We start from the raw sequence: 21,408 nt of genomic DNA on the forward strand, positions 1-21,408 counted from the left end.
TTAGGACAAATATAAGGCAATTCCGCTCCATCTAACGTCACACAGAGCCATACTCGAAAAAAACTTTCCGAAACTTGTGACAAACCGGTAGGAGTATTTTTGGAACAAAAATACTCCTTCAAACGTACAAATTAATTTTTGAAACTTTGTCCATGTTTAGCATGGGAATCCAACTCTTTAACACTGTAAAAAACTCAGTATGCATGAAATAGCATTTCACCCCCCCCTTTAAAGTTATTTGTAAAATATATATGTATATTTTTTTTTAATGAGTAGACAAACTATGATTGTAATGTCTTGCTCAATGCAAAATTAAACTCATTTGCATTATATTTATCCACCTTATTTTTATTGCTATAGGTAATTTTATTGCTATTTATTGCTTTAGGTAACTAGAAGAATAACAGGACTATTTGCACTACAAACCAGTATGTTTATAATTGTAATAATAATAATAATAATAATAATAATAATAATAATAATAATAATAAAAGAATTATAACAAATACCAGTTTGCGATGTCAAGCAGCATAACAGACAGTTTTATACAGCTAAAATAACTGGAAAAACTTGCACATTCATTTACAACTTGTGACAACACTGTAGAGTACTTTAAAACAGAAACAGATATACATTTGTGTATATATTTTTAAACAAACAAACAAATGCAAAAATATACTTACATTTTTATGTAAAAGAAAATGATTGAGGCAGGTTTGCATATTAATATATAATGTCAAGTTACCAAGAGTAAAATACTGTCATTAAATTGGTTGAGATGGTCTAGTGGGAAGCTTGCTCCATTTTGCTAAAAGCCACCTGTCTCTAATTTCTTAAAAGCAGGCACTAGGTCCACATAAAAGATCTCTATATGTTTCTTTAAAACGTTATAAAAGTTGCCTCTTTAGATTCTGGGTGATATAAGAACATACAGATGAGGTAAATTATCTAAATGTAGGCCACAGCACTAGTGCCATCCATTTGCTGATTAATTAAGATGACATTGCTTAATGGCATGGCAAAGGTTCAGCGGTTTGGACAATTAATTGTAACAGGAGAGCAAACAACATGGATTAAACAGACTGCACTTAGGAAACACTACCTAGAATGTTTTGTTCTCACTTGATTTTGAATTGTAAAGATTGATCGACACTGCTTTATCTGCTGCCCTCTATTCTGTACCCAGCAGTTCAAAAGGCCTGTCTAGACAATATAGCATTTTTTCCACGAAGACTTCAGAAGTGAATATTCAGAAAGATGTAGGCCTGTTGATTTTAGAGCAGAGAAAATAAATTAGACATGCACCACCTGTCATGAGTGCTGATTGTATTTTTACCGCAGCTTTCAGTAAGTCAGCTCGTGACGAGCTCAAGGTTTCCTGCTGCTATTGTGGAAGCTGCTAGGTGTGTGTTCCCTAGAGGAGGCAGTGTGTTCGCTGTGCAAATACAAACGTTGAGTGTGAAATCGCTTCCCAAATGTCTGTTGAAGAACACGGTACATCACTGAAAACACATCCAGCCCCTGATATGTGCTGATGGAGCTTGTTTCCTCACCCTCAAGATTAGTAAACACAAGTAAATACATCAGATTCAACACAAATTCCCTTTACACTCAACCTAGACGAGAGATTTGTCTTTTTTGTACTTTCTGTGATATGTTTCCCCATGAGATCTCTTACATGTGAAGGGTGCTACAATTAATCTTCATTACAAAACAGACATTGTGCTACACATATTACAAATCCTCTTTTGGGACACACTATGAAACAATAGAGGAGAAATTAGTTGGGGGATTACTGTTCAATAATCCCATTGACGTGTGAAAGCAGCGGCAGGACTTCTCACCCCACTTGTTTAATTCATGGGAATATTCAGTGGCTTAAATCTATAAAGAAATGGAAATAAGCACATGATGCTTGTCAGTGGCATTTTATTGATAATAATAATAATAATAATAATAATAATAATAATAATAATAATAATAATAATAATAATAATAATAATAAATAATAATAAAAAACAGTAATAATAAAAAATAAAAAAGTTCTTTTTCATTGTTTAGGAGTGAAATTAAGTTCAAAATACCTGAGCAACGGTATCTGTTATCGAACATAGCGATGATGCCCGATATGATGAAAGCAACGTTTATATGAATATGTACATATGTGCTGCACTCTTTCCTCTCAGTAACAAAATAAACACAGCAAAAATGGAGAGAACAGCAAGCTTTTTTCATGTGAAGAAAAAACTAAATTTTCTGTAAAGTTGCTTTGCAATGATTTGTATCGTAAAAAGCGCTATACTAATAAACTTGAATTGAATTGAATTGAATGATAAATGGGTAGGTGAGGAAAGAGAGGAGGATACTACAGAGGAAAGATTTGAGGGGGAAAGGGAGATTTTCTTTAAATACTTTTTTTATTTAAATGTAATGAAAAAATGTTCAGAGATATGTAGGGGTTCTACCAAAATGTTGTCTGCAATACAATTGTGTGTGTAAATTAAGTTGGTTGCCTCATTTGTGCGAGTTTGTAGTGAGAAGTCGTTTGAGCTCAAATGAAGCAATGAGTCAATGGAAGTGTGTAGCATAAGGCTTGTTCAGATGAATATTAAAGTCATCAAAGACTGAAAGTGGACTGCCATCCTCCAGGAATGAGGACAGAAGCCCATCCAGCTCCTTTAGGAAGGTGGCTAGAATTTGCCCAGGAGGGCAGTAAATTACCACAACCTGGAGTTTAATAGGAGCTGTTAAAGTAATTGCATGAGATTCAAATGAATATGTTTATTTGTTTATTTAAAACACAAACAAATGTAATCAAAAACATCCTTGGCTTAACTAGAAACATGAAATGGCCATGACTTTAAAATACTGATAGATGAGAGTAGCCGCTTGCAGTCGGGATTGGAACTGAAGTGGAGACATCAAGTCGAACACTTTCTGCTGCTCAGTGGTTTGCATACTCTATCACAGATGGAATGAATAAAATGCAATATTTGTTAAATACACAGATGTTTCAGAAACGTTTTCATGAGCAACAGAAACACTTTTTATATACCGCTTAATGAAGCATCATCTGATAAAGAATCAAGTTCAATATACACATATAGTAAATTATTAAAATACCAATAAAGTCAGGGTATACGTATGTACTTTTGTCAGTGTTTTTGGTCACACTTTATTTTAGGGTCCAATTCTCACTATTAACTAACCATTAACTATGACTTTTGCCTCAGTTAACTTCTTATTTGCTGCTTATTAATAGTTTATAAGGTAGTTGTTAAAGCTGCTGTAGGTAACTTTTGACGCTCTAGCGGTTAATAAACAGAACTGCTTGCGTCTTGTGGAAGAACATCGTAGCCGGAACTACTTCTCTCTGTTTATGTCTTTGAAGAATCACAAAAGGACTGGGTTACTCTGATATAAATGATATTCATCTGATATAAATGATACTCGTGATATAAAATGTTTTTTTTTTAGGTTCTGTTATTATGTTAATAATGTATGTTTCTGTGTTACATACATTTCAAAATGAGCCAATAGCAAATGACTTGAGATAAAAGTCTATCATAATATGCAACATATGAGGTTCCCACAAATGTATTATTTTCTTTTTCTTAATTTGAAGACTTGTCAGCTGCCACTGTGGCCTAGAGAATTGCTCTCGGAAAAGTTAATTGAGCCAGTCAGTCAGGAGATTGTAATAATACATTGTTTCTCCAAGGAAAACATTAAAGGGTTAGTTCGCCCAAAAATGAAAATTATGTCATTAATAACTCACCCTTATGCTGTTCCAAACATGTAAGGCCTCCTTTATCTTCGGAACACAGTTTAAGATATTTTAGATTTAGTCCGAGAGCTCTCAGTCCCTCCATTGAAGCTGTGTGTACGGGATACTGTCCATGTCCAGAAAGGTAAGAAAAACATCATCAAAGTAGTCCATGTGACATCAGAGGGTCCGTTGGAATTTTTTGAGGCATTGAAAATAAATTTTGGTCCAAAAATAGCAAAAAAGACGACTTTATTCAGCATTGTCTTCTCTTCCCTGTCTGTTGAGAGAGATAGTTCAAATCAAAGCAGCTGGATATCCGGTTCACGAATGAATCATTCAGTTCACCAAATCGAACTGAATCGTTTTAAACGGTTCGCTTCTCTAATACGCATTAATCCACAAATGACTTGTTAACTTTTTTTAATGTGGCTGACACTCCCTCTAAGTTCATACAAACCAATATCCCGGAGTAATGCATGCACTCAAACAGTACACTGACTGAACTGCTGTGAAGAGAGAACTGAAGATGAACACCGAGCCGAGCCAGATAACGAACAATAGACTGACTCGTTCACGAGTGAAGAACCGGTTGCATCGATGTTCGGATCACCAGTAGTTATTTCGGACAGTTCGATTCAATAAACCGGTTGAAGAAAACGGTTCACCAGTTCTTTTGTGCTCGACGTAATGGCGTCATTGGCGATGATTGCCCTTGATTCAAGCCTTCGGTTTACCCGCACCCATAACACTAGCACAGAATCAGTTCAGAATCAATCACCAAAAGAATCAGTTCAGACGCTCTGTGTGTCGGTCTGCTTCACGCTGAATCACACATGCGCAGTATCATCAGCTCCTCGGTTCACGAATCAGACGCCTCTGACAGAAATGATTCTTGACTCGTGAACGATTCAATGTTTTGTTCGTTATCTGGCTCGGCTCGTGTTCATCTTCAGTTCTCTCTTCACAGCAGTTCAGTCAGTGTACTGTTTGAGTACATGAATTACTCCGGGATATTGGTTTGTTTGAACTCAGAGGAAGTATCAGCCACATTAAAAAAGTCAACAGCTTAAGTCATTTGTGGATTAATGCGTATTAGAGATGCGAACCGTTTAAAATGATTCAGTTTGATTTGGTGAACTGAATGATTCGTTCGCGAACCGGAAATCCAGCTGCTTTGATTTGAACTCTCTCTCACACAGACACGGAAGAGAACACAATGCTGAATAAAGTCGTCGTTTTTGCTATTTTTGGACCAAAATGTATTTTCGATGCTTCAAAAAATTCCAACGGACCCTCTGATGTCACATGGACTACTTTGATGATGTTTTTCTTACCTTTCTGGACATGGACAGTATACCGTACACACAGCTTCAATGGAGGGACTGAGAGCTCTCGGACTAAATCTAAAATATCTTAAACTGTGTTCCAAAGATAAAACATGTTTGGAACAGCATAAGGGTGAGTTATTAATGACATAATTTTCATTTTTGGGCGAACTAACCCTTTAAAGCCTATCATCAGGCATTGTGGAGATGGTACTCTTGGCTTGGGCAGTTCAGATATAAACAGTCTATAAGAGTGAATTATAAACTTAGAAATGAACTTGAAAAAGTAATGGGTATTCCCTTTTTATTATTCATCATACAGAGAATAATATGGATTAGTGCAGCAAAACTGTATCTTAGCCAAATCTCTTGAGACTTGGATTTCTCCTGCATTTGTATATCTAAGTGGTCTAATGAGTTTCTGATATTTTGTATGAGTGTGGCATCCAGGCAGTGGAGAAAAATATGTATGCATTTCCTCTCACAGGACTCCCTGTTGAATTACACTACTACTGTAACACTATTTCTGTAAAGTCGCATAAATAATATATAAAACTCTCTCTAATGAAAATATTGTCCTCCCTTTGATATCCTATTTACAGGAATAGCAACCCAGTATGAAACAATTAGCACATATTGGAAATCAAACAAGTTTCTTGCAGTTGCTCTACTTCAGTTTTGTTGTTGTTGTTACTCCATTTTTACATTTGTTTTGATTAATTGATTATAAATTCATAGCAATAAATGTAGTATTTAAATTGTCATTGTCATATTTCTACCTACAGTATCTATCTATCTATCTATCTATCTATCTATCTATCTATCTATCTATCTATCTATCTATCTATCTATCTATCTATCTATCTATTATTTCTTAATTTCTCAATGTAAGAAAAGGGTGTTTTTGCATAATAAATGATGTAAACCATAATTACTGCTCTACTACAATGCACGTAGTATTCAAAATTCAAAATGTCCAAATGACAAGTTGAATCGTAGCAAATATAATTTCTCATAATATGTAGAGAGTAATTATTGTTGAATGAGAAGGTGTCTCTAATGCCATTAGTTTGTTGAGAAATGGCAGACAATCTTCCACTTGCTGACATCAGGAGCAGTCAGAGATAATTAAATGAGCCTAACGGTCTGGGTATGATTAACAGGTCTGTGACTAGGGTTTTATCTGAAGCTATTTACTTCAGCAGTGATATCAGAATAACTGTTGGTTCTTCGTCGTCAGGCTTCTTTCTGTCTGAAAGTAGTGGATTTAAATCCCAGAAGTCATCAAATCCCAGAAGTCTATCTGTGATGGTCTTGTTTTGAATTCCACTGTCTGTCTGCGAATGTAAAAATCTAAAGTCATACATCGGTTTGTATTTTGTGTCTAAAGTGTATGATGAAGTTTTGCTGTCTTGAGTTTTCCTATTGAACTAGAAAAAGACAGCTGATCCCCTTATTCTTTTAAACACTTACCACCAAGTTTAGATTAAAGGGCTGTTTCATCCCTATGGGGGGCTTTGTCAGCCACAGAGGGCTGTCTCATGGGAGTGTGCATCAGCAGAATTGTTAAACTGCCTGATTTCCATTGTTCCTGTTTTTGGGATAATCTCTCTTTTATGCTTTTGAAAATTGTTCTGAAATATGCTGACAGTCATGAGAGAGGCAAAAGTGTCCAGACCACCAGGTAATGCCTTTGCATTAAGGGTTTGAAGATAATCTTCAGCTTGTGTTCTCTTCTGTAAAAAGTTAGTAAACACTATTTTTTCTGCTTGCTAAAATCCAAAGTCCCTTGGGTAGGAATACCTTTCTGTCTCTGCTGTTGGGCTCACGGGAGTTGTGATGTTGAATTCATTTATCCTGCGGAGAGGCATTGCCACAGATAATCCCAGACTTCTAACAAAATGTGGTTCAGTAAAGTAAGGGGGTACATTCGCTGTGTTTATTGTAAAGAGACTAAAAGAGGAAATGTATGATGCATAATGAGTCTGTCTGATGAGGTTGGGGGTGACATAACACCTTATGAAACAGTGGCTTGGGGGTGGAAAAGTATCCTTGTGTGAAGTTCAGCAATTATGTCGGATATGTTTGTTTTCCAGGGAGCCTCTAAGCATGTTTCTTTGTTCTTGTTATATATTTGAAGGACCCCAACAGCTAAAACCTTGCCACCATTAATATTTTTTTTTTAAACTGCTAAATGTTGCTGTGTAATTATCACTCATTTGTCTATAAAGTGTCATTACAATGGCAAAGTCACCATTCTAATGTGTTTTAATGGACAGGTGTAAAAATGCAGTCTTTAAGAGGAGTCTGAAATATTGAATGAAAAACATAAATTATCATGCAATTGTAAATGTTGTATTTACAGTAGTGGGAAACTCTGAATTCTAGTTAAGTGATTTTTGATGCTATTGGCCTCCCAAATATGATGATCCTCTTGTGAGGGACCATACAAAGGCAACAATATATTTTCAATAGACCCAATAATACTAAGAAAATAATAATAATAATTTTTTGACTAATTCCACAGATGGCTCGTTGCAATGTTGTGATGTTGAAAGGGAGGTTAATGTGAAACTTCCAGCAAACCAGTCTATAATTAATGATTTTTTCAATTTTATTTAAATTTTCTGTGCAGTATTTCAATATTAAGGTGCTATGAATGAATGCACAAAAGGCTCTTAAATAATAAAAAATATTAAAGTTGGGGGCAAATTTTGTTAATCTAATGAAATATGAATAAATTAATTGCTCATTAGTTTGGGCTGAGAAATTACCTCTCAAAATATCATTTAAAGTCATTATTGTGTTAAATGATAAAAGCATTAAATAGATTTGATTCAGTAGTTTTTTACACAAACTTTTAGAACATAAACTTTTAGTTTTTAGAAGCTGGCATTTAGGTGAATTTACACACAGACTGTTCAGAGATGGCATGAGTGTAAATTATGACATTAATGGAATTTTTGAAAAAACGGAATTTCATAAAAAACATGAAATTATTTTATATCCTATTTTATATTTTACATTATTAAATTATATTCTAATTCCGAAATATGGTCCTAATGAGTGAGTGTTTTGCTGTGTGTTGATTGGGCACAACAGTATTGCTGAGGCTTTGGAACTATTTTTGTTGGCAAAATTGAGCAAGATCACATTTGCAGTCTTGAGGTTAATTGGGAAAAAACAGCACTCTTGCTTGTGTGATATTGTTAAACTATATTATATACACATACACAAAAAAAACATACTTGGGCATTTTTGTGCCTTCATATCTTGTATTTTAGAGGCATATAAGAGGCTGGGGCGAGGTGCATTAATTTTTTTTTTTTTCCATAAATAATCACACCAAATTAACATGTTAAATTGACAGCCCTAATTATATAAAATGAATGAACAGAAAGAACATCTGTATTACTTTTCTGAATTCTGTAAGCTCATAAAACTAATGATTTGAATGTTGGAACTTCTCAGGTGCACTTGAAGGTTTGAAATGTACTATCAAAATTAAAGGCAAAGTCTAATTGGCCAGTAAATGTTTCTAATGAGTATCAAGCAGACAGCTTCAAAGATCCATAGACAATGTGTTGCTTTGGGCTAAGGTTATTATGTGCAAAACAATGATGTTTTCTTTGGATAATTAAGGAAATTACAAATATACCTAAGAGAGAGAAAGAGAAAATTTTTTTTTTACCTCGGCTCCATTGTATAATCTCACTGTTTCACTGAACAATGTTTGCAGTGCACAACTTTTGATTGGTTCATAAATTAATTAAGACAGAGAGCCAAATGGGATGGGAGGAGGTGGAGTGTTAGGCACTACACTGGAGTCTCCCCGCAGAACAGGCTGAGTCCATTAAATTCATACATATACTCCATTGTGAGTGATTTCCATTACCACATCCATGGATTAGAGATACTCTGATACATCTCGCATTGAACAAAGCATATCCATTAGTGTGCTTGAAAGATTTGTTAATGGACAACACTTTATTCAGAGCATGTCTTTCTTATTTTATTGTAAATGGCATCGGCTGACACCGGATTATATAACCCTGCATCACTTCCAGTACACAGAAACGTTAGTCAGCAGTGACAACAAATCAGACGGAGCTGTGAGAAAAGGAAGTAGCACCACGGAGACTGTCATGCTCGCATTAGTTCCAAGTGCCAACTCCAAAACATTTACAGCAGCTGGATCAATGTAGTGCTGATACAAAAGTTTCAGAGATTTATGGGATGCAGCATAACAGCATCTACAGGCGGAGAGAGTGAGAGCTAATGTAGAGATGGGAGGAAGTGTCCATCTAACACAGTCAGCCTCCCTGTTATTTCTGACAATACCACAGGCTAAAATGCTACATAGGCGGCCCTCACCTGGTTCTGGAGACCAGACTCTGTCAGCTTTAATCACACAGACCTGCCCACTGACTTTTGCTAGTAGACATGCTTCATAAGCTTTACTGGCAGAAAGGGCGGCTGAAATGCAAGTTGATGAAACGCAAAAGTAAAAGAGTGTCAGGCAGAGCAGCAGCGTGGAGATAATTACAAAGGATAACAAGATTTCAGTCTCAAAAAGCTTGTTGTGATTAATAATAATGAAAATAAAAAAAACCTGGGTGTTTCACTATTGTAGCTGTTCAAAATAATCGCTAATATAATCCTAGAGTTTATTTAACCCCTCATAGAATTAATAAAATCTACAAAATCTCAGTGTGATATACACACACACACACACACACACACACACACACACACACAAACATAGAATATTCAATGGTATTATCTAATAACCAGAAAATAAACATAACATTTTATTATTATTATTATTTTCATTTAGCAATTTAATACTTTTATTCAGCAAAGATAGAACTTTCTGATCATCAAAGACTCCTGAAAAAAAAAGTCATGGTTTAAAAATATTAAGCCACAACTATAATAATAATGAGAAATTATTCTTGGGCATCAAATCTGCATATTTGAATGATCTCTGAAGTTTCACTGAAGATTTGAGTAGTGGCTAACTTAAAATTATGTTTTTCTAGCGAAGGAATAAATGTTTTTATAAAATATATTAAAACATAAAACTGTTATTTTAAATTGGAATAACACTACATAATATTACTGTTATATTTCCTGTACTTTATCAAATAAATGCAGCCCTAATGAGCAAAAAGAGACCTCTTTTAAAACTCATACCATACACAAACTTTTTAATGGTAGTGTATATTGAGTAAAATAAATAATCCATTGTGAACTATTTTATTAATACTTTTCTTTTCTTCAGTAATTAATGAAATGTAATTTAGTTTAAAATCCAAATTTTTTCACCTCATCTGATCTTTCGAGTGCTCACCATAAATCATTTACTAGACAATTCAAAACGCCCTGAGGGTATTATAAGGTTGTAGTGTAGTATCTAACACTCAGGACTGCATGGTTACCAGAAGGCTGCTGGTTTGAACCCTGCAAGATGAAAGGTGTGAGCTATCACAGCTGTGCCTTTGAGCGAGGCGCTTAACCCCAGGTTACTCCTGAGGGACTTTACATGTACTGAAATGTAAGTCGGTTTAGATAAAAGTGTAGGCTAAATGACTTCTTACTTACCTGACACTATAAAGATATTAACAGTCATGTGATTGGCCATTCTTCATCTACAGCACATCAACTTGTGGAACAGGGAGGTTGTTTTCTCAGAGGAGAAGGAGGAGTCTCCTCAGAAAGTATCAGTATACCATGTTTTTCTTCTTCTTCTTCTTCTTCTTCTTCTTCTTCTTCTTCTTCTTCTTTTCTCCCATCTCTTGGGGATAATCATTCAGGCAAATGAGTCAGTATATAATAAATATACGTTTTCAATTACTTATTCATTTTGTTTTATTAAATTTAGCTAAAAAGACAAATAGTCTTTTTAATATCTACTATAGTTTTTCTAATAGCCTTTTTAATGTCTATAACAATTTTTAATAGCCTTCTTAATCTCTACAAGTTTTCTTAATAGTCTTCTGAAAAGACTACAATAATAAAAAAGTATTTTTAATCGTGGCAACTAACTTATTTTAACAATATGCACCACATAAAAGTTAAAAAGTCATTATGTCTTTAATAACTAGTACCTTTTTTTTTCCTGGGCTATAATGTTGGAGATGTTAAATACTCCTAAATAAACCTAGACATATTCACTAGAATAAAAAGTCTGAAAATCATATTTGTTGTATAAAACATTCAATTTTATATCCTCTTAATATAATAGATTGTCAGATCATGCACATCAGTATTGATAGCATTCATTTTACTATAAACATGCGTTTTTAAAACTGTTTATGACTTTGATTCAATGCTCATACTGTATTTTGTTGCGTGTAGTTGGTAGTAATCCTCTCTGGGTCCATTCTGTTCGCTGGCAGGGACAGATAATCTCTACTCATTGTTTAATCAATCAAAATGTTTAGTATTACGACAGGTGTCCTGGCTTAATGCCGTTCTGTGTGAACTGTCAGCTGGAAATGGGACACTCTAGCCACATAACCCAAAACAGGGCCTTTTTTTTTTTCTAATCCAATGGAAAAGCTGATATTCTGGAAAGAATTATTGAGAATTATGCAAGACTGCATGATAAGTCCTTTGTGAGGTTTAAAATTATATACATAAAGTGCTCTTGAGCAATCATTCATTTACATTTTAGCCATTTGTGTTGGTGCTTGAAACATAAATAATGTGGACCAATCTACATCACACTTTAATGGAGATATTATACATAGACCATTGTGCTTCTTGGTTTTCCTAGACCAAATGGTGTGTGGGTGAAGCACATTTTAGTTTGTAGGTGTTGTATTTCTCTAAAAAGCTATGAGCATCAGGAGTCCAGCAGAGTTAAATAACTTATTTGTGCAAGGAAGTTGAAAACAGTTTCCATGGAGTCGATAGCACAATGAGCTAATATCCAAGCTTTTAGGACATTGTTGTTGTTTTTTTGTTTTTGTTTTTTTGGTAGGCTATACTAAAATAATGTTCAGAAAGGAAAATGCTTTGAACATACTATTCAGTGTCTAGATTTAGTTTCTTCAGGACAATAGAACCTCAAGATTAATGAGCAGCAGTGTTCATCATTGATAAGAAGAAATGTTTCTTGAGTAGCAAATCAACATATTTGAATAATATCTGAAGGATCATGTAACAATGAAGAATGAAGAATGAGTAATGGCTGCTGAAAGCTGCGGCTTTGCCATCAGGAATAAATGAATAAATACAAAAATGTAGCAATATTTCAGTATTACCGCTTTCACTGTGTTTCACATAAAATAAACGTAGTCTTGGTCAACATAAGACACTTCTTTAAAAAAAAAAAAAAAAACAACCTATCTTAATGAACCCAAACTTTTGAACAATGGTGTAAATAATTTTAAGCAAGTAATGTGTTTTTGAATATGTCACAATGATTTAATTCCAGTTTAGTCATGCATAGTGAGATTGTCAATAAATCAAGTAATTTACTTTGTAGGGTTGGGGTGGCCTTCAGGGCATAGGCGTAAATCCCCGAGGGGATGGGGGTAAATGGACCCCACCTATCTGAGGATTGTCCCTCCTAAAATTATGATTAAAAACCATGCTGTGTATTGTAAATAACAATGCTTTATACTTTAAATAGTTGTGTAATTAGTAAAACAACACAAAAATGGGACAAAAATGCATTTTAAGTTTAGAAATATTTTTAGTCTAAATGCCTGCTTTGCTCTTTTACATCAGCTTCACACACACAAGTCCGGTGAGAGAGACCTCAATTGTTATGGAAGTCCAGTAAGTAAGGCTGTCAGCTATTTTATTCACTTAAATCGTGGCCTAATGGTTAGAGAGTGTGACTCCTAACCCTAAGGTTGGGTGTTTGAGTCTCAGGCAGGCAATACCATGACCGAGGTGCCCTTGAGCAAGGCACCGAACCCCCAACTGCTCCCCGGGCGCCACAGCATAAATGGCTGCCCACTGTTCTGTGTGTGTGTGTTCACTTTGGATGGGTAAAATGCAGAGCACAAATTCTGAGTATGGGTCACCATCCTTGGCTGTATGTCACTTCACTTAAACATCGGATAATAAAAGTGATTATTTTATCTTTAATACATAATGCATGTGCATTTTGGGTTGCCAAGTGTTCACAATAAAACTCGACCAATTGCTACTCAAAACTAGCCCATACTAGCCACGTTTTGAGTGGGGTCCCCCCTGATAAATATCACATGTTGGGGGTTAAAATGTACATTAATGGGGTCATTTCAACCAACGGCACGGACATGAAAAACAGTCTGCGGCAACAGTGAAAAAGAAGCCCAATTCCACAGGAAAACTGCTGACTTGGCAACACTGTGACAGATAGTAATGTCTACAAAGGACACGAGCGCTGTCACAGCACGACCACAACAGCTTGACGTTGTCTAATTTGGCACGGTCTCCCTGTGCACTAACAGTAGTATTGCTTTTCTCTATGTATACATATACTTACAAGTACAATTTTAGCTGGATCATTTGTGTCCCTTTCAAAAATTGTTCTTGAGATATTTTATGTTTATTGCAAAATTTACGCCCCTACTTCGGGGTGATTAAAAGCAAATAGCTATAGCCATAGCTGTGACTGTGGACAATCAGCATCTGAACATCAGGCAACCATTTAATTGCGCAACACATGTTCAACCTCTGGTTAGCAAAAACTAGCACTAAAACAAAAATCACATAAAACAAATGAGGCGTTTGTGTAGATGAAACAATTCCCATTAGTGCTGTTAATCTGATGGGTATTAGGGCCACAAGGGGTATTTTTAAAAACATTGCAATTTGCTGATTGTTGGAAGAGTCATGATTTATTAAAAAAGCTTTTTCACTACAAACACAGCTACTCCAGAGAGGGCAAACAAAAAGACCAGCCGTCACTGACCTGTAGTGCAGTGTATTTAAAAGTTTGAGGAAAATTATGGTTTTGCAATGTGAAAATAATAAAGTTTATCAAGAGTACAAGTCAATGAGGTTGAGGAGCGCATTCAAGAATAAAAACTTCTTGTGCCTTCAGATTCATTTTGCCACTCTCTCTTCAGAGGGAGAAAAATGACTTTCATTATATAATTTAATTCTTAATACCTGTCAACCCAAGAGAGCTGTCCCTACAAATTCAACCAGCACTGTTGTTATTGAAAGCCAAAAAAAATAGTAACAGTGCACAATATTGTTTTTTTCATTTTCAGTCTGGTCACGTATGTCTTGTTTATAACTTCCTCTTCTGCAAATAGGCATGGTCAAATGAATGCAAATACATCACATTATTGTGAGTAACATGGGAGACGGGGAGCTAAGAGTGAGTGACACATAAGGTCTTGGGTTTGCTGAGAAAATATTAAACGAAATGAAACATGATGGAGTCATTTTGGACACCTGTAAAGTAAGTTTAAATAAACATGAAAAACTAATTGCGTTTCACTTGTTCCCTTGATATAACTATGGAAAACAACTGATATATTGAAGAATATTTCAACTGCTTTTGTCTGTGCAATGAAAGTGAATGGGGTTCGAAACAGCACTGTATACCATTCACTTATTTTATGGATGTACTTTGATGTAGTATCCCATACTGCTATAGAAGTTTATCCAACTATGTTGAGTTCCACTTCTGTGAAACCCTGAAATGTGAAAGGGTCTTGTTTTTATGTGATCCATACCTTTAAATGTGCAGATGGAGCAGAGAAGGGATTTCAGAAGGATATTCAAATGTAGTGATGTTAGTAACTATTTACATACCCTTATATATAATTTTGACTGACAGTTTTATATGAACGTGTTCTTGCTTTAATTTAATGAACCATTTACACGAGTCATATTGTAAGTGTTGATTCATCACTCACAAATGCTGTTTTACCAATAAGGCTGCCAAATATATGCACAAACCTTGTCTCGGTTTATTTCATACAAGTCTTTTTGAGAAGTCTCATTTGAGCGTAACTATATTTAATGAGTTTTGGTTGTGTTTATGCTACTCTTATGACTGTCCTAGAGTTGGCATGCAATGTCCATTTGCTGCAGAGCGTCTGAAGTAGAAATCAAATCATTTGGCTGTCCTAATGTGTTTTGATTTTTTTCCATTAGCAGGCCAGTCGTTCTGGCGTTCACGCTGGCATGATCATAATTAGTGTCTTCCATTTGCATTATTGCAGTCAATTGAACCGGCAGAGCATTGATCCCATGCTGATTGGCACTACCTGCACCACTTTAGAGCACTGATCTGAGTTACAAGCCAGAGCTGGTTTCTGAACCCTGACTGCATTAAACCTGCTTGTGTATGTCGCTTTCCATTTGCAGGGCTAATGTGTCCCAGCTTTGGAACAACCTCCCGACATGAGGCCCTTGATGGTGATGGGCAAATTAAGGTTGACTTCCAATCGATCAGGGCCTGGCCTGGCCCGCAGCATAGGGAGATACTCGCACACTACGATTAAAACCCCTGCAACCCCCCACAGCCAAACAGTCGTTGACCTCCAAATGGATGCATGAACTACTTCCTTTCTCACAATCCACCTCCTCTCTCACAGTACCCCGCAGGCTGATTTTCAAATGATACTCTCTTTTTTCAGCCAATTTTGATACTTTGTAGGCAGAGCTGGGTAGTGAGTGATTACATGTAATCCAGATTACTTAATCAGATTCCAAAAATTAAGTACTTGTAATTAGATTAAATTACATTTAAAATATTTGAAATTAGACAACAGTTATTATTTTATTGATTACATGATTATATGTTATTCACACAATAAATATTAATAATTTATTAATCATTTCTTATACACAATTTAATGATTCTCCCTAATTCCTGTCACTAGTCAGGTGGCTATAATTACACAGAAAATTGGGAGGCCACACAGCATTGGACCACTGGATTAACAAAAATAATTTCAGTTTCTTTTCCAAGTGTTTTCTCAGTATTTCAACATTGGATCAACTACTGATGAACACTCTTTTTTTTATTATTATTATCGCTCAAGGTGTTATTTATCCATGTTTTATTATGTCTTTGGATGGCTTTTGTCTTTCAAATGCACAAAATCATTTTATTTCTTATGTATATGTAATGCAGGCATTCCCAAAGTTTTTTTTTTTTTTTTTGTCATCTGAAACTCTTTCACCTAATATATTTACTTTAAGTACCCTTGAGATTAAAAATAAATATTTTAATTATTCAGTGTCACATTTCCATGATCAAGGTTCTCTGGTGATAATAATCACATGAAAACAAATAAAATATATCATTTTTTTAAAGTGTTTTATTTTGATTGATGTTGTTTTAAAATGATTATTTATTTATTATTATTATTATTATTTTTTTTTTGTTTGTTTATAATTTAACAGATTATTTGCTTTTGATTAAACTCAACCCTATAGTTCCTTTATAAACCACAAGTTGGGATACATTTATAATGTCATATTTAATGCAGTATTAATTTAATGCATCTATTAATGCTGTAAATAACAAGAATTTTCTTTATCTTTACATTTAAATGAGTTTGGTACAAAATTTTCCTATTCAAATCAATGAAATAAACTACTTATGCAAGTAATCGAAAAGTAATCAAAAAGTGGTCTTATTATATTACCTAATTTGTGTAATGTAATGGATTATGTTACTAACTACAAATTTTGTTATGTAATTTGGAAGCAGTAACGGACTACATTATAAGTAATCTACCCAGTTGTCTGTCTGTAGGTCCTCTGATATGTGCATAAACAGTGATTGATGCATTTGACATTTCATTTTCCTTTGAGACAAACAAAAATAGAAGAATATAGCTGGTTGGTAATCTTAATAAAAGACAATATGTACTGAAATTTTCCCTGGTTAACATTGATCCAGTAAATGGCAAATAGTTCCATGCAGTGTACCAAAATGTTTAATATCTAAAATACAGATTACACTCTTCTCGACATCCCTGGAATATGACAGTTGACTGACCTTAATAAAAGGAAAATCATGACTTACCATTGAGAGTCTGACAAAAATGATTTGTAAATGCTGCATTTCAAATACTTTTGAGAATCAAATTTGTTTATGTGATTTTAATAGAAAAATATAAATAAATAAAACTTTTATGTTCTGATGTTTTGCATTGTCATTTATAATTCTTGACATTCCAGGACACGAAGGATGTGAGTCAAGTCTGTCTGATTTTTTTATGCAGATAATCTTCTTTATAAGGCTCTCTCTAGTCTTGCTTTTTATTTCTCTATGCCATAACCAGTTTTATTGTGAATGAGCCACAAAAAAGCAAAAGGAAGCAACAAGCGATACCGGATGTCATTTGGGATTTATACATTTAGATCATTCTATAGTAACTTACATGAATATCAAAATCACTGTCACTCATAAATTAGTGACCTTAAAACAGTAAATACTGATAGCTAGAGATACTTCATACTTCAATTTAACTATATACAGCCTAGTAACTTTAATAACAGAAAATATGTCTCTACACATAGGCAATCCATAAAACATTGATTTGTATACATGCATATCAAATGCTCACTTGAATGCATTTTTGTAGCAATGAAATACGAAGATCTTGGAGCTGCTGTAGAGAAGGTCTGCAAGGATCACCTATAGCTATTTCATCACTTCATGCAGCAGCATCTTGCTTGCTTGCTGTATGTGCCATGCTTGACTTTGCTACAGTTAGTTTGACTGTGTATATTTGTGTGTTCAACTGAGTGTTTGCCTGTGAGAGATTGTTTGTTTGTTTGTTTGTTTCCTTATAGCCAACTTAATTATAATACCAACTACCGCACATTTACTTTGATTGTGGATTGCCCATGTTTAGACCTGTAAGCTCTGATAACTGAAAACAATTGTACATAATATTTTGGGGAGGTAGGGAGACCAAAGCCATTTTTGTTTGACCCTTTATTGATTATTTTTGGATAGGGAGGTATGGAAGTAATTTTCTTTTCTTTTTGTAATTAGGGCAGTTAGAGGTAGCTATATATATAATAATATTTTTTTCTTCTTTTTTTTTGGCCTTGTCTGCTCCCGAAGCTATATTCCCCCAATTGTACTGTAAAACTATTTTGCTCATTAAAATATTCCTTATTAGCTTTTAAGAAAGAACTCCTTTACCACAGACAGAGCTAGCCTACTACTCGTTGAGAAATGCACGCAACCAATTTAGGAAAAAAAAAAAAAAAAAAAAAAAAAAAACGCTTGTTTCTTGGCAACCCGTGTATCTCTTCTGTCTCCGCCCATCTCCTTCTCTCTCTCTCTCTCTCTCTCAGCTGTGCGCCAGCGCTCCATCCACCTGTGCCTAGGTAACGTGATCACGCAATTAATTGCGGGAGCGCGCACTCTGTTTTAGTGTTCCGCGTACCCGCAGCGCATTGGAGGCTGGTGTACAGTCTTTTACCTCGTGGAACAGGAAATCTGAATAGCTATTTCTTTCATAAATCCCTGGGTTGGGGTTTGTTTGTTTGTTTTTGTTCTTTTCTTCTTCTTTTTTTCTTTTAGGTTTTTAACTGTCGTAAAATCAAAAGTAACAGGTAAGCGCATATATCTTACACTACCTCCAGTATTATTTTGGTGTGCTCACTGACGTTTCTGCTGCGGTTTTTCATTACTCACCGTTAAACTTGTTTGTAAGACACTTTGTACTGTGACAGGAGCGGTCAAAAAACACCACAGGTTAAGTATTTACAACTTTCATTTAATTAATGACACTTCATGAAAGCAGAGGGGGGAATTAATCCGTGCTTGTGTGTTCTGTTAAGTGTCGTGAACGAGGGAAGCACGCCCCCCTACAGCAAGTGCGCGGTCCCGTGACTTGCACGTTAAACCTGGCTGAGTTAAAACTGTTACTCTCGCGCAGAGCTCCGACCTTGCTCACTACGAGGACACGTCAAATCACAGCTGTACTCTCTCCTTTCACAGGGTCAGATCCACGGAGTCCAGCATCTTCGTGACATAACAGAAGCTGTTCTGGAACGGGAAAGGGCGCTTAAGTCGTTTTATGGAGGCTTGTGGGACGCAACGAAACATTTCTTAAAGTATTGGCACTGAGGATATCAGTTCAGACCCCCTTTTGATTCGGAACATAGTCTTGTTTGGATTTCAGCCTGTTTGAAATGTGGCGTTTTGTGCTCGAGATAAATGTGCTATGTGTGTGATTTGGAGAGGATCTTGTGGAAGGTGTCCAGTGGGAAAGAGACTGGGTGGACTCATCTACAACTGATCCCCGTTTTCTGATCGCAATGGACTTGGAATGAAGACAAAACATGGATATAATCTGGGAAATATTTATTATCCTTCAAGCCAATCTCATCGTTTGCACTTCAGGTAAGACTATATTGATTCTTTTGACAATAAGTGCTTTATATTCTTTTTATAATAGCTTAAGTTGTGTTAAAGACAATTTACGTAGTTTGACCCTGTAATTTAAAATAATATAGCCTAATTAAATAAAAAATATTTCAGAAGGCTCGGAGTTCTGTAGAAATCCAGTTTTTGATAGTATAAAATCACTTATTTTTGGTGCCTACCACGATCCACGTATTTTTATGGTAATTTCTTTAATAATAATGTATTCAGCTTAATAAAGGATTTTTTTTTTTTTTTTTTTTTTTGACCATCCGATTGCCATCGAGCAAACTCAGTCCTGGTATATCTTGTGTTATAAATGGGCTGGGCATACAGTAAGTTAAACGTTAGTTAAATTTAAATTAAATGGCATTAAATTAGTCGGGGGGGTATACGTTTTTTTTTTAGATATATAAATGTAAAATAGTGATTTTGGAGGTGGTAATCACTGTACAGACCAAATATAAAAGCAATGGATTGGAACCCCGAATTTCGGCACGAATCCCTGATTGTCACCATTACCAGTTACTATCACTTTAGTCCGTCTATTGGGGAGCCGAATGATCGTGTAATGTCGAAAATAGGCTGTTTTCTCTGACATTATAGTGTTAAAAAAACAAAACAGAAAAGCCACGGAAAAAACTTAAGTGGGCAGAAGTCTGAATGACTGCCAAAAACCGTCCAAATAAGGATCGCCAACATTATTATGACTAAACAAATCAAGCCCGTTTCTGGTTTAACTTGAAACCTCCTCGTGAGAGATTTATGGAACGCGTCCAGCAGCGTCGCCCACGCGAGAACTGGACATTGATGGCAACCCAGTGCGCAACACATCCGTCTTTCTCATGACATGATGCGTGGGACAGGAAACGTAAACGTCCTTGACCAGTTTTTATGGCATCTAAGAGCTTACCTTTTTAGTAGCTTCATGTAAATGCTCACCATCACATGAGGTTACTAATATGGCAGTTAAGTCAGACTGTTATGGTGCTTTGGAATATTATGGATTTATGTTTACTAAACACCTTTTCTAAAGTGACATTCCAGGTGAGCACTAGTTAGTATGTGTGAGTGGTTTGTTTTCACAGACATGAAAACTACTAGTCATCTGTTTATGGTGTGTGTGTGTGTGTGTATTATTGTTTATTTTACTAACATCAACATCAGTTGTAATGAGCATGATGATTATAGTTTAGTAGGGCCCTTACAGTAAGTCTGATAAGATTACTGCCATTTTTGTCTCCTCTTCCACTTCTAGTTAATGAGTATTGTTGTTCACAGCTCATGTTACTTCTAGAATGTGTAATTCTGGAAAGCAGGACTTAAATGTTATCCATTTGCAATAGATTGGATTGTGAAAAGTGGACATTACATATCAAAGCAGAGCCAGAATGAATGTCAGTTTGCTTTTTGGTATTTGGTTAACATTACCCAGTAGCACACATGCAGTCCAAGTGACGTCAATTGAAAAGGATCTCTTTTTTTTTTTTTGTTAGTTATAAAAATAAATAAAAAAGATGAATGATTATGATGGCAGCCTTTTTAACTTCAGAATAATGTGCAAAATGAATAAGATAAATAAAAATGTATGTGCATTTTAATACATTTTGCTTTTTGCAAATTTTTTTTTTTACATCGCCTTTCGGATATTTCCTGGTGTAGCTAAGGTGCATGTTGTTTATTGTCAAGCACATTTCCAATTTTCCACTGCCATCACAAATAGCAAAGGCCTCTAATGTGCTTCCAACTTTTTTCCCCAGCAGTTTTCTTGATGACGTGTTTTTTTGTCAGCAATTGCATTGTTTTATGACAGATGGAAAACACTCCTTTTTGCTGTTTAATCAAGTTTTTTTTTTTAGTTTGTTTTGAAGGTCAAATTTATCTTTGTCTTTGGTGTATATAACAGGGAAGCTCTCAGTGATTTTTTTGTTTGCTGGTACTCCTTGTTCACA

General features: G+C 35.2%; 1 protein-coding gene across 2 annotated transcripts in view; it reads left to right on the forward strand.

Annotated features, from left to right (window-relative positions):
- Positions 1–18,304: 18,304 nt before the first annotated feature.
- Positions 18,305–21,408, forward strand: part of ca10a (carbonic anhydrase Xa) — a 174,229-nt gene continuing 171,125 nt past the window's right edge. The window contains exons 1-2 of one of the 2 annotated variants that reach the window (XM_026222561.1): positions 18,305–18,642; positions 19,031–19,435. In XM_026222561.1, coding sequence (XP_026078346.1) covers positions 19,375–19,435 — 61 coding nt within the window. In that variant the 5' untranslated portion in view covers positions 18,305–18,642; positions 19,031–19,374. Of the gene's footprint in view, positions 18,643–18,872; positions 19,436–21,408 lie in introns of those variants that run through there. The other variant, XM_026222560.1, reaches the window with a different exon arrangement.

This window comes from Carassius auratus, chromosome 37 (genome assembly GCF_003368295.1).
Source record: "Carassius auratus strain Wakin chromosome 37, ASM336829v1, whole genome shotgun sequence".
Lineage (NCBI taxonomy): Eukaryota > Metazoa > Chordata > Actinopteri > Cypriniformes > Cyprinidae > Carassius > Carassius auratus.